This window comes from Cystoisospora suis, assembly GCF_002600585.1.
Source record: "Cystoisospora suis strain Wien I chromosome Unknown contig_2660, whole genome shotgun sequence".
Taxonomy (NCBI): Eukaryota; Apicomplexa; class Conoidasida; order Eucoccidiorida; family Sarcocystidae; genus Cystoisospora; species Cystoisospora suis.
Genome location: NW_027155458.1, coordinates 515 through 13,196, shown reverse-complemented (window position 1 = coordinate 13,196; position 12,682 = coordinate 515). Strand labels below are relative to the sequence as shown.

At 55.6% G+C, this 12,682-nt stretch overlaps 1 protein-coding gene across 1 annotated transcript; it reads left to right on the top strand.

Annotated features, from left to right (window-relative positions):
- The first annotated feature begins 2,030 nt into the window (after positions 1-2,030).
- On the top strand, positions 2,031-10,831 carry CSUI_005488 (uncharacterized protein). Its single transcript, XM_068065664.1, has one exon. It carries the CDS (start codon positions 3,475-3,477, stop codon positions 9,565-9,567), a length of 6,093 nt encoding a protein of 2,030 aa, XP_067922360.1. The 5' UTR covers positions 2,031-3,474; the 3' UTR covers positions 9,568-10,831.
- Positions 10,832-12,682: the final 1,851 nt, after the last annotated feature.

Sequence of the window (12,682 nt, the reverse complement as noted above, 5' to 3'; positions counted from 1 at the left end):
CGGGCGGCGCACGCCGCACGCGAGCCCACACACAGCCCAGCCCTAAGGCACACGCGACTGTGGGGTTGAATAGACAAGACACACAGGAGAATTAATATACTCTTTTATGAAAAAAAGATCAGTTCTTCAGAGCAGTTCGAGTTAAGAGCGAGTGGCGCTTGGTTTATTTTAGTTCAAGAGGGTGTACAAAGTTATGTGGCTGCGAGCCGGCAGCGGTTCGAATCAGCGGCGGTGTGGCCTCGGAGTGGTCGCGAATGGCGGTGACGTGCGGGCACTATTGTGGGGAGTGTTGTTACGTTCTACATCGTTGGACAGTTGTTTGTCTATTCACTTTCGAATGACAAACCTCTCCCCTTTGCTTAATTTGCTACTTCCTTTCGTCTAGGAAGCTCGAATCCAGTCACGTAGAGCGCGGTGTTGCACGGTAGCCACCCTGACACCACCCGTCCTGTCCGGGGGGACTCATTCGTCGATGGCGAGTATCGCCGGACGGTCTCCCGAAGGCGACCAACGCGTAATAGATACTCGGGAACGACGGACCAGTGTTGTTAGATAGCTTTTTTTTGGTCAATTAGTTTGTTTAGAATTAGTTAGTCAAATTTCTTGTAGTCGGTGTAGGCCGCAAGGCTCATCGAAAAGCGTGCTGGGTGCCGTTCCGGGGTTTGCCGCATACTACGGCCTGTAGTAAACGACCCCAGGTTCGCTTTACACATACCCACTTACACACAGCACACGTATACACACGCAAACCATACACATACTTATAACACGTGTGAATATGCGTACATACCAGATATGAGTACTGTCTGGCAAGGGCCTAAGTCCAGATTCGCAGAGAGTGCAGGCACTAGAGAACTGAAAGAGTCCTTTGCCGACTCAACAGGAGGTAAAGCGAATCTACGATGGGCATCCTACTACAGAATGTTTGTCTCGCGTCCATCGCGTTGCCTCTTACACTTCTACTCCATTGCGGGGCGCCATTCAAGTGGGGGGAGACCGAGCAGCAGGCCGCAGATAAACTAAGGGGAACTGTATTGCAATCCGCCCGTACTTGCACTGCCTGACTTTGAGAAGGTATTCGTGCTGTATACCGATGCGTCCAAGAGCGCTGTCGGGGCTGTGTTGTCTCCGGAATAGGGGGAACGGGAAACGCCAGTAGCATTCCTTTCACTCACTCTTGCCTGTCACGAGCGTAATGATCCCATCCGTGACATTGGCCTCTTGTCAGTTGTGTGGGCTATAAGTAACTGCATTCCTGTCTACGAGCTGCGCCATTCATCATCAGAACTGATCGCCACTACCTCACCTTCCTCAAGCGCACCAAATTTTCCGAAGACAGCTCGCCGTGTCGCGGTGGTTTGATTCCCTAGAGCGATATGAATTCGAGGTACAGCACATGCCGGGTACAAAGACTATAGTAGCAGACGCACTACCTCGCATGCCGCAACTCAATGAAAACCAGATTAACACAGTACATGTCGGGCGCGGCTCGTTCGCGGCGTACGTAAGGCAACACAGTAAGCCACCGAACGGCGGGTGCGCGGAGCTGCAGCGCAAGCATCAAAGGGAGCGCCCCACTGTAAAAAGTGAACTGTACGTGATCAGGGTGTCACGCCCGGGGAGGACTTGCGCTCGCGTCGGCTGTGGTGGTCGGGCACAACCACAACAGTTGATTCCGCGCGTGCGCTCGTAGGGGAGCCAGTAACTGCTAAAAGATCCTGTATCTTGTGAAGCAAGATTACACCTGGAAATGGGAGAGGAAAGACGACGCGCCGCGGATGACGGTGTTATATAATAGGTGGGATCGGCTCTTCCAAGAAAGGCCAACCGGCAACTGCAATCCTAACACCTGTGTACATTCAGTACCTCACGGCGGACTTCGGACGGACGGGAAGCATCCTCGCAATGCAGGATCGGAGCCACGCTGAGACAGAGGCCGCCGCAACCACGTGCACTCTCATGGACTCCGGCGTCGTTGGCCTGCCGCCGCCCGGCCAGCCTGAAGTAAATAAAGTCCAGTTCCAGTGATCCTTTCTCCTCCCTTGTCCATCCTGCTGTCTGCGACAAGGATCGGCGTTGCCGGTGTGCTAGTCGGACTATCTGCTCGGCGCTGTCGAAGTTGTAGCACGCGTCTCGAGGCCTAAGCGGTGCTTCCCGCGCAAGACGCACGGGAAGCACTGGAAAAATGCATCTGCGATCTTAGGTGCAAGCATCTCTCCCGCTTCTCCCCCTATCAGTCGACGAAGCTAGGCGGGACTCCCTTGGCCGACCGCCGAGACCCGAGCACGCGCTTTGCGGCATCTTGTGTCACTCCGGTCATTCTGGTTCCCACGTGTTTCGCGAATTCTTCTCTTAAGCGGCTGGCGCTGCGGCCGGCGTTAGCAAGAGGCTTTATCTCTCGAGCCTTCGAATTTCAGGCGCTGGATGACGGCATTGCCCTTGTGAAGTCGCAAGAAGTACATGCAGTCCAAGAACCTGCTGGCTCGATAGACAACCGTAACATGTTATTGTTCACTGCCTGAAAGAACTACACGAGCGCCAGCTCTTATCAACAGTCGTACTGCTGTTGGCCATTTCTCCGATTGTTTTGCGATGGCGTCACCGGGGTCAATCATTTCCTCTTTGAATCGATGCCGGCTCACTGAAGGCTCCACAGGTTGTGCAACATTTTCCCCAGGCGTTTGCTTCTCTGATTGCGGGGAGTACCAGTCCGGTCTGTGGGGGCCGCCTGACTCCGCATTCAGCAAAGCGGCTGTGTCATTCTTGTGTAGCCTACAGTGTCGTCCGTGCTGTTTTCCATTTTGTCCTGGGCCTCTCCTTCACGAACTTGTGTCTAGCTGGTGTGTTCCATGCACCTCGCAGGACTGTCTGTCATTTTTGGAGGCCCTGTATGTTTTGTTCTTACAGTAAGAGCTGCTTTGTTTCTCTGTGCTTGCGACATCCCGTCGGGGGCTCATCTCGTCTCAGCCTTCTTACCGCTGTCGGAGCTGCGAGCTGCCACCGCAGTAGCGGCGTTTGTGTGAGTCGTAGGAGCATGAAATGGCCCCGTCTTCCAGTCTTTCACGGTCTGCTGTCAAAAAATTTCACGGAGGAACGTATCATGTGCAGCCGTGATTTTGGTCTCCGCCTCATGGAATTCCCCTCAACGCTGATAACATCACTTCTTTCGACGATGGTGGGGGCGGAACTCTCCCGAGGAATGGACGTGGAGCGATCTCAGTGAAAGTGACTCATGCTCAGCTTTGACGTTGTCACTTCCTGTCTTACCTCATTCGCTTCTCTCCCGGAGTGCAGAGCGCGCGGTGTACGGGGGCGTTTAGAGATTTTCTTGGCTCGTTTTTTCAGTCGTGGTTTGGCCAGACTCGCCCTGGCTAGACTTCGAGAATTGCAACTTGGGGTAACACTGGTTTTCACTTTCCTTTCAGAAAGAATGCCCTTCGTCTTCCATGGCCGTGAGCTTGCTTGTTGGAGACGATGTTTCCAGTGTCCCGCACTTTCCTCCTGAGCTGTACCTGCTCTTCTACAGAACTGTGTACTGGCCGCTGCGGACTGACCTTATGCCCAGGCTGTCGCGGGAGGCGGTCTAAGAAACAGGCGCACTTTCTGTCGGGATGCTACGGCACAGCGAAGGATACCAGCATACCAATGTTCTCGCCTGTCGGACTCACACGGGATCGCGTGCCGAGGGCGTTCGGAGGCCGAGACAAGGGTGACGCCACTTCAGAGGTGTCTCCGTGGACAGAAACCACGCAGTGGCGGCCACGCGTCGTACCTGCCTCCACTGCCGACTCCAGGAAAGCGTATGTTGGCGGTTCCTCGAGAGTCACCAGACAGGTTTTGCACTATAACACCTTTGGCTTCTTCAGCAGAGAAACTCCGGGCATCGGGGTAGATGCCAAGTACCAGATGAGGACAGAATCAAGAGTGGCCACCGACACGCTTTGCTGTACACTTGGCACCCCTGGTGGTAAACGAATGTTTTCTTTTTTGACGGGAGACAGGGTAAGGCCCTCTGACGAATCAAAGTACAGGGGTCAGGTGTACGTGTACATTAGCCGGAGTTTTGTCGGAGACGTGTCAGTTTTCTCGAGGATCGACAACATTCGATCTCGGCCACACAAGGCAGCATATCGAGAGCAGTTTCGTGCTATGGAGACACTTGTTCAGGGAGAGGAGCATATACGGCCGGCAGGGACCCGACTCTGGGACCACATCAGTCCCTCAGATGGTAGCAATGGTAACAATGCCACGGAGTTCCGGGAAGGTTTGCACGATTCACGGAAGACTATGAGCGCATCTAGGTGTGACGATGTCCTCATACGGTCTAGTCCCGTGTCATCCAGACACAGCAAACAAATGCGGTCAGCGTGTTTGAGCGGTCTAACTGCACCTGACGGCGACAGGACTCCTAAAGCACGCCGGGATGCGACCGTGCAATCCAGCTGGAAGCCTATAAGCACATTGGAACGAGGAGAAGCTTACTGGGATGCCCACAACACTCCACGAGAGAAAGCTGAACGACGTAATAAGATTCTGCAAGCGGGTTCACGAAAGGGGATGGTAAAAGAAGGAGGCAACAGACAAGAAGGTCTAATGGGCCATAATTCAAGTCGGGGTAACGGGGCGACATGTCCCAGCCAAGCTGGAGACGGCAGCAGCGAAGGCCGCGCGACACAGGTGCTGCTTCGGCAGTTGGATTTACATGCTGCAGTGAAACGGAGCAATTCCGTAGAGCAGGTTCTGGAAGTTTGCTCGGACTTCCTCGAGAGAATAACAAAGGACCTGGGGAACTGTTGCTCCTCCAGACAACACTCCGCTGAATGGAACACACAGAGCATTCATCGGAGCCGGATGTCTTCCCCTTGTTCCTCTCGTGCGGACTCCTGCCCTACATTTTCGTCCCTCTCGGCTGCCGACGGTGTCCCCTGTCTGCCGTCCAATTCTCCTTCAGCTGGACCCTCCCTTTTCCTTTCGTCGCTCGCCTCTCTTGGTGCAGCTGCGCCATCCTCAAGGGACTCGGTCCCGGGGATCTGCAGTCACGTTGCCGCGGACTTCGGCTGGATCAACTCGGCTCACGTCATGCACCAGCTTGCTGTTCTCTCATCTTCCTCAGCCCGGGGAAGGAAGAGTCCAGACTCCTCACCGCAGGTGAAAAACGTCGTTGGACCGGGTACTGTTCGAGGCCGCGAAACACACTCCCTGACTAGCGGTTCGGAACCAGCCCAGTCAGATCCAGGAGCAGACAGTGAAACAAAGAGACTTGACGAACGTGTGAATTGTTCAGTCGGCCAGCTCGCGCTTCCTCGGGATGGTGGGACTGAAGCACCGACGTGTGGAGCAAAGGGAACGGGGCTGGGAAGCTCGCCTTCCCTTCGTGGTCTCTGTAGTGAACAGGCAGAGACGCAAGATGGTTGTCTTGTCCAAAAGAAGTTTACTCCAGGGCTGGGATTGTTGCGAGATCCTCGATTCTTAGCTGTCTTTCAGTGCGCGTTGTACCATGTCAGAGACATCTATAACGTCGCCGCACGGAGGCGCGATTCGTCGACAAAGCCTGGTGATCGGCAAGGTGCGTTCCGGACACAAGAAGTTCACTGGGCCGGTCTGCCAACCATGTACAGAGTTAGTGATTCACGCCGGGTATCAGCTGGTTTTCGACGCCAAGGTAGAAATTCCCGGACAAGTTCGCGTCAGGCTCATGAAGGTGTTAGCACTTTTTCCAGCCAGCTGGCTGTTCTCGTGGACTCCGACAAAACAACGCACGCCGGATTTCGAAGTGCTACCAGCCACCAGAGGCACGCAGTTTCCCGGGAGGCGGCGGCACTCTTCCCATCTGAGACACGCCACCCTGTGAAGCCTACGGGACTCTCAAGGCTGCAGCAGACTGTGCGCTTGTCAGAGCTTCGTGAAAGCAGAGAAAAGGGGCTCGGACGCTCGGAGAGCTTGCCACGAACCTTGGGCCTCGGGAAAGCAAGTATGGCTGCACCTTCGTGGTCGACTGCGCCAAGATCAGCTTTTTCGCGTGCCTTGACCGCAGTGCGCGGTCCAGCGCCCAGCTCGCGTAACAACCGCATCACTGAATTAGGTGAGTGTGAGCCAGAGACCGTAGATACCAGCACCTTCGACCTCTTCCGGACAAAGATAGACGTCTCACCTGTTGGAAGAGGCAATCGACAACCGGACGAGGATAACAGAGAGGACATCCCAAGAGGGAGTTCCTCACCATGCTGTCGTGCTGAGGATAAGCACACGGGCGGGGAGGGGGAGAGAGGAGGTCTGCAGGGTACGAGCAGCGCATCTGTTTCTCCAGCTGATGCTGGACCGGAAGTTAGTACCCGGACGGTCCAGGGAAACGATTTGACTATGCAGCAGTGCACTAGTCGCCATGGTGCGCAAGAGATTGAACGCGCGCCGACACCGGCGCAGCTGCGTTTCCTCTCCTCTATTTGTTGGGCAGTTGGGAAGCTAAGGCTGATGACTGCCGCGTTTGGAAACGGGGAACGGTGTAAGCCTGTGGGAGCTCCGCGGTGTCCGGCGGTGGTCCGTAGCCGGCCGAAAGGGCGTGTTACCGAATACACTAATCGTTTCTTAAGAGCGGGCCCGAAAACCTTGAGCGGCGTCACTAAGGATGTCCAGAATGACCTCGTGGGACACTCGTCTAGCTGCGTGCCAGATCAGCACTTCGAAGCAGCTGCCGATCCTGACAGAACTGGTGAAGCTGCTAGTGCTGGGACCACGGAACGCCCGGGAGTGGAAAGATGCTCCTCGGCACCTTCACTTCTCGCTGCGTCGCATCGTCGTCGATCTGCCGGTGCTGGCAATGAACGGGGCTGTAACTCCAGTGGTTTTGCACATGTAGGCACTGGTAAAACTGTCTCGGCTTTTGCTGGCGATCCAGCCATCAATGGTCGAGGTGTTCCGGTGCCGTTCGCCGGAGTTCACGTGTTTGATGGGCGCGCGGGGCTCGGACCGTCCCTATGTCGCGAGATGCTCTGCTTGCTCGAGACGTCAGTCGCAATGTGTTTAGATCTCTTTGACCCACGCCAGGTTGCTCTTAGCCTGTGGGGTTTGGCACAGTGCCACGGCGCATCAGCGTGCACGCTGTCCATAGGGAATGACAGTCAGCCCCTACAGGGGTGTAACGGCAGATTGCTGAGTGAGTACTGGTCTCATGCAGCCGGTGCCGTCCATAGACGGCTGACGGAACTCTCTCTGAGAGAACTTTCAGTGTTCGCACACACTTGCTGTGCTGTCGGCTATCGAGATGAGGCACTAATGAAGTCAATCGGATCTCGCATGCTAGAGCTGTTACCGACCTCCTGGGACCAGCGTCGAGGCCACGTACCGCAAGCCTGGCGGGAAGATATAACTACAACTGTGCCGAGCATGGGACGGGAGGGGAGTTGCAGTCCACCGGAACCATCAAGGTCTCCTGTGTATGGAACCCGCACAGTTTTGTCCCGCAGACCCCAGAAGATGCGGCGCTGGGTTTCGACGTGGAGAGAATCGTCGGATGCGGAAGCCAAAACCCCTGAACCGACTGGAAGGGCTTTTGTCGATGGCCACAGCGTAGGGGTGGAAGGCGACTCCGGGGCTGAGTCGCTAGGGGGCAGTGTGTCCATACTTCTTTCGGCGTTTGCGGCTCTAGGCGTACCGCTCACCTCTTGTTTTGGAGCTGTGGCGGTTCTGTTACTAGAAGATCGCGTCCCTGTAAGACAAGCCATCGGTCTGCACCATCGAGAGGCACGGCGTGGGCATACGTCGGGCCGATGCCGAGAGATGCCAAGGGCGCCGGCTGCAAGCAGTGGCGGGTGTCGGACAGATGCTGAGGCGACCCAAGCTGGGTGGGATGCCCGAGCGCTTGGCGAAAGCCAGGGTTTCAGTTGGAGCTGCGTAGGAAAGACTCCAATCAAAGGATGCGGCTGGGAAAGCGTTCCGTTTTGTGAGCCAAGCTCAAATGATGCGGGTAGCGGAAAGCAAGCTCTCGATGCCTGTCATGAGGGGGCTGGTCGGCCCGGAATGGGTTCTTTTCTTGGCTCATTGAAACCCGTGGAAGCCACGGCGTTGGCATGGGCGTTTGCGACGTTCTACGTCGGTGAGCAATGCGAAGTCCGCCAACACCGAGGAGGGGAACCTAGCCAGAACAAAGGGTACGGTGCAGACTTCCGAAAAACGGAGAAAACAACCTTATTGTCGCAGGGACACGACACTTCGTACAGGGAGCACACGAGTAACTGCACTGGTATCAAGACATCGCCCCAAGTCCACGAACTGGTAGGCGCTTCGACCAAGTGCGGCGACCAACGGCGAAACGCGAGATCGGTTGTCATTCTCAATGGCAAACTGGCTACACCCTCATGCAGCTTTTGTGCTAGGAAGCTGAGGGAGCGGCCTTCAGCGGAAGATCCAGCAAGACTAGTTTCTGACTGTGACCGCAGGCTGATCTTTAGAGTTCTCCAATCACTCGCAATGCACGCAGTTTCTAATGATCGTCAGTATTGTCTGGTTGAACAAGTGCGCTTTTGCTGGGCGTTGACACTTCAGGATCTTTACGTGCCAAGTTTACTTTTGTCTGTTTTGCATTCTTTGCATCAACGTGAGGTCATGTCGCCGAAAAGAGCTGTCCCTCTATTTCTAAGCAGCCCCGATTCTAAGCCTTCTGAAGCCGACAATGTCCAAAAGAGACTACTAGTGAAGAACATCATGGCTGGTTGCGAAGCATCGCAGTTCTCCAGGGCGGCTAGCGCAACGAAGATTGAAGGGCCCGCGCAGCAGACCATCTTGAAAGCGGAGCCTTATGACGGGCTCGTGCTGCCGGCGATGTTGCAGACCCAGTTCTACTTCTGCCTTCTTTCATATCTAACAAGACGAGACAATACTTCATTGATACGCTGGCCGGGATGCGAGCGCGCGCGGGGGGTGTTGGCAGCGAAGCGTAGGGCGTCGTCGCAGGAGCATCGCACGCGTCTGCAGCCGTGGCGACATGCTGGGATACGAGGCAGTTGGGGACGCGGGCGGCAGGAGGCAGGACCTTCGGGAATGACAGAAGACACCACAGCTCGCCTCGATAAAAACGTCAACTGTTCGAAGGCCAACCGCGCAGGCAAAGATCAAACCCTGTCGTGGGCGTATTCGGACATAGAGAATTTCGTGAGCTACATGGACGCAGCTCGGACCCGGCCTAGTCTGCTACCAAACTCGTTCTTCCGTTGCCGAGCGTCCTTGGACAGACACCCTGACCGCTCTTCGCGTTCCACCTTGTCTCAGCTTCACATCAGAGTTTTAATTGTCTTAAGAAAGGTGCTGCAGACAGAATGGGAGAGGCGTCAGCACCCGACGCGCGCGCTCATACGGGAGTACGGCGACGGCCTCAGAACAACGCGGGCAGCCTTCACTTCGCGAAAGCATGAACAGGTGCCTGGCCTCTCTACTGCTTGGCAGGTGACACTGGAGCACAGGGACGTCACGGGAATATCAATAGACCTTGTGGCGTGGCCCCCTGCTGTTCTCGGAACCGACAGAACTACCGGAGATGACAGACTCTCTGCTGTACAGAAGCCCGGCGGCTGAGACCGAGATACGAGGACTGCTTCTCTTTTCGTTGAGCAGAGAGGACACCTGGACAGGTAACGGAACTGAAGGGAGGTGATCCATGGAAAGAGGGCCTACAGCCGCCTGGCTTCAAAACCAGCCAGACTCCCCTAATCACAGGCTAAGTGCCGCGCAGCATGCGGTCCGCTGTGAACCTGTCGGTTTGTGAGAAGGGGCTCATCACACTCTGCAACTGATGAATTGGGAGACCTCCCTGACCCTGCAGCAAAATTCCGCTCTAGTTACGGCCACCGTGTTTCTGCATTCTGGAGCTCCAGGAAGGCTTGGTTTGTGAAAAACTCAGCGTCGAACTCGGTTTACATGCAACACTAGCCTGCGCGCTCTTTCCCGAATTGTTTTTTCAACGGAGCTGGGTTGATTCTTCCTCGGGGACAGGCACAACGGGACAAACCGGTGGGGGGGAGGCCCGCGTAGTGACCACGCCACCCCCATTAGCAGATAGCCCAAGTCTATTGTTGAGTCTCGATCTTTCCACGCGCTCGAGGGAGAAGGCTCCCGTGTTTTCATGTGAAGTCCAAGGCCCTTTCTGCCTCGACTAATGCTATTACACTGCGCGCGGGCTTCCCTGTACCTTCGCAGTACTGTGATAGGCGGGCAGAATTCCTTAGGAGAGTTGCACACCCGCGCGGCAAACGGGCCGCAGTTCTCAAACGCCTGAGCTACCTCGCCCCGGTCCGCTTCCTGCGAAGACGGAAGCATCGACAAATCAGGGCAGCTGTTTCTGCACAACCTCGGAAGGAGGTACAGATATTCTCTCCCAGCACGTTGTGTAGATCCCGGGGGGGATTGACCCTTCTCGGATTCACGATTCCTGCACTCCTCTCTTCTTCGAAGCTCTTCCCTTCGGCTTATGTGTCGTTTTGACGGTCTCCCGCGGTGCGAGGCGATTCGATGTTTTAGCGGCAGAAAAAGCCGCAGAATAATAGTGCTCCTCCACATGCGGGTGCAATTCTGCCGCGGGACGGTATTTTGTGACACGATATTGTTGTGCGCCCCAGCTCGAAGTTTCAACACAGACAAGATTTGCACAACTCGTTTCTTCGAGGAATTTACTCTTATTCTCTCTCCTCCTCCTCCGCTATGATCTTAAAACGACGCATCGGGAGAGTCGCGTCTCTCTTTCGGCCTCCCCGGTGTAGCGGGCTACGAGCACCACTACGGACTACCACAAAGTAGTAGTACGCAGCCTGCACCGCTCACCCGGGCTACCCGAGAACCCGGCTCCAGGGAGTGCTAACNNGCACCCGGCTCCCAAGGAGTACTAAACGGACTGCACGCACTCTGGTTCACAAACACATCTCTCGCAGAGGAACTGGTGTTCCTGCGCAAACACAGCATCCACCCCTTGTTGAAAACGCGCGGTCTCTGCGCACTCATACACACGGCGCTGTTCCTCTTGCCGACTCTCGGCTTCACTCGCTCGCAAAGACGCCAGGGGGCGAAGTCCATAATCAGCGGCCCCTGGAACTCTGCCTGGTGGCAGTGCTTCTTGCTTACTACTGACGTGATCAGGACTTCTGTTACTTGGCTCCTCGGGCGTATCCATCTGCATCCGAGGCAACGCCGACCCTCGCGGCCCGTCTTCCTCCGGAAGGTCCAGAAGTTAAAATTGATTCCGCGTCACCTGTCGTTCTTCGTTTCTGACCACGTCTCGTTCTTTGTACGTGACGCCATTCGAGAACCTCTCCGTGATCTCCCAAGATCCGGCGTATCTTGGAGTAAACTTTGCCGGATAACTCGCCTTATCCCGAGGTGACAAGCTGATCGCCACGATTGTCCCGACTGGAATCCTGGTGTTGTTCTCGTTCAACAACTTCCTTCCCCGTAGTTCTCACATTTGTGCTTCGTGGGTGTGAACTCGAGCAAGCCACAGAAGGTGTAACCAAAGCCTGTATGTTGCATCCAAGCGAGGCTCATTTGAGTGCCGTTGCACCGGCAAGATCGCTTCTCGTCAGTGGGTCAAGAAGAACGGTGAAAATCCTGTAGCCTTATGTGGGGTCGAATTATGTGCCAACGCCACGGCCTGCAAGTAGCTATCCGGTTGCTACTCCTCGTTTACTAAGGCAGCAAGCGCCTTCCGGAGAGTCCTCATAAAGCTCTCGACGATTGAATTTTCCTTGGGTTAGTACGGGGCGCTGTATAGTTTCTTTATACCCACGCTAACACAAAAGCCGCGTAGAACGGCAGCCACGAACTGAGGTCCGTTGTCTGAGAGCAAAGCCGCCGGAACGCCGTGTTGTGGCACCCATCTGTCCCTCAAGCACGATACCACATCCGACCTCCGCCTTGCGTAACGCTGAGAGGCCGACTCACCTTGTGACATGGTCGATAAGCACCAATATAATAGTTGCACCTCTCACAGTCTCCGTAGGTGGACCGAACAGGTCCATTGCCATCACTTCTCCTGGCCATCGCCGTGGTAGAGCTTCCATTGGAAATGTGCTGGGACCACTCCTAGCCTGCTGCCAACACTGTACACATGTCTTCAGCACCCGTTTCACAGCCCCATCCATCGAACCCCGCAGGTATCTTTCTCGGAGTTTCGCCAGAGTCTTCTTCCGCCCGTAGTGTCCTGAGTACTTTCCGGCGTGCATCCTCTGTATCATCGGAGTGCGCAGATGGAGAGGCAGGTGAATCCGGTCCGTCTTCCTTTCGTTTCCACGCAGACAGAGCACTCCGTCGTTGAGCACCGGAGCGTACTTGCTGCTCTCGCCCGGTGCGGCAGTTCTGCCCCAGGAATCCCGCCTGGATACTGTCGCAGGCCACGTGTTCCGGACACGTTGCCTGCGCGTCGCCTATGGCGGTCTCTCCAGGATGAACTGTTTCTTGGTGTGAGCGTTCCGCTGGATCTCTTTCCAGTGCAACAACTCGTCTTGCCTCTGACATGACTCTCCACCCCTTGTTGGAAAAGCCTGCTGCTGTTTCCAACAGAGTTGATAGCGCTCGGACTCAAGCACTAATGCACAGAAGGGGCGATCGTGAATCGTGGTGTGGGGTTCAGGGGCATCTTCAGCCGGGTACCGAGAACGCGCATCCGGTAGAGCACTGCGGCGACCTGCGCGATGTTGCAAGT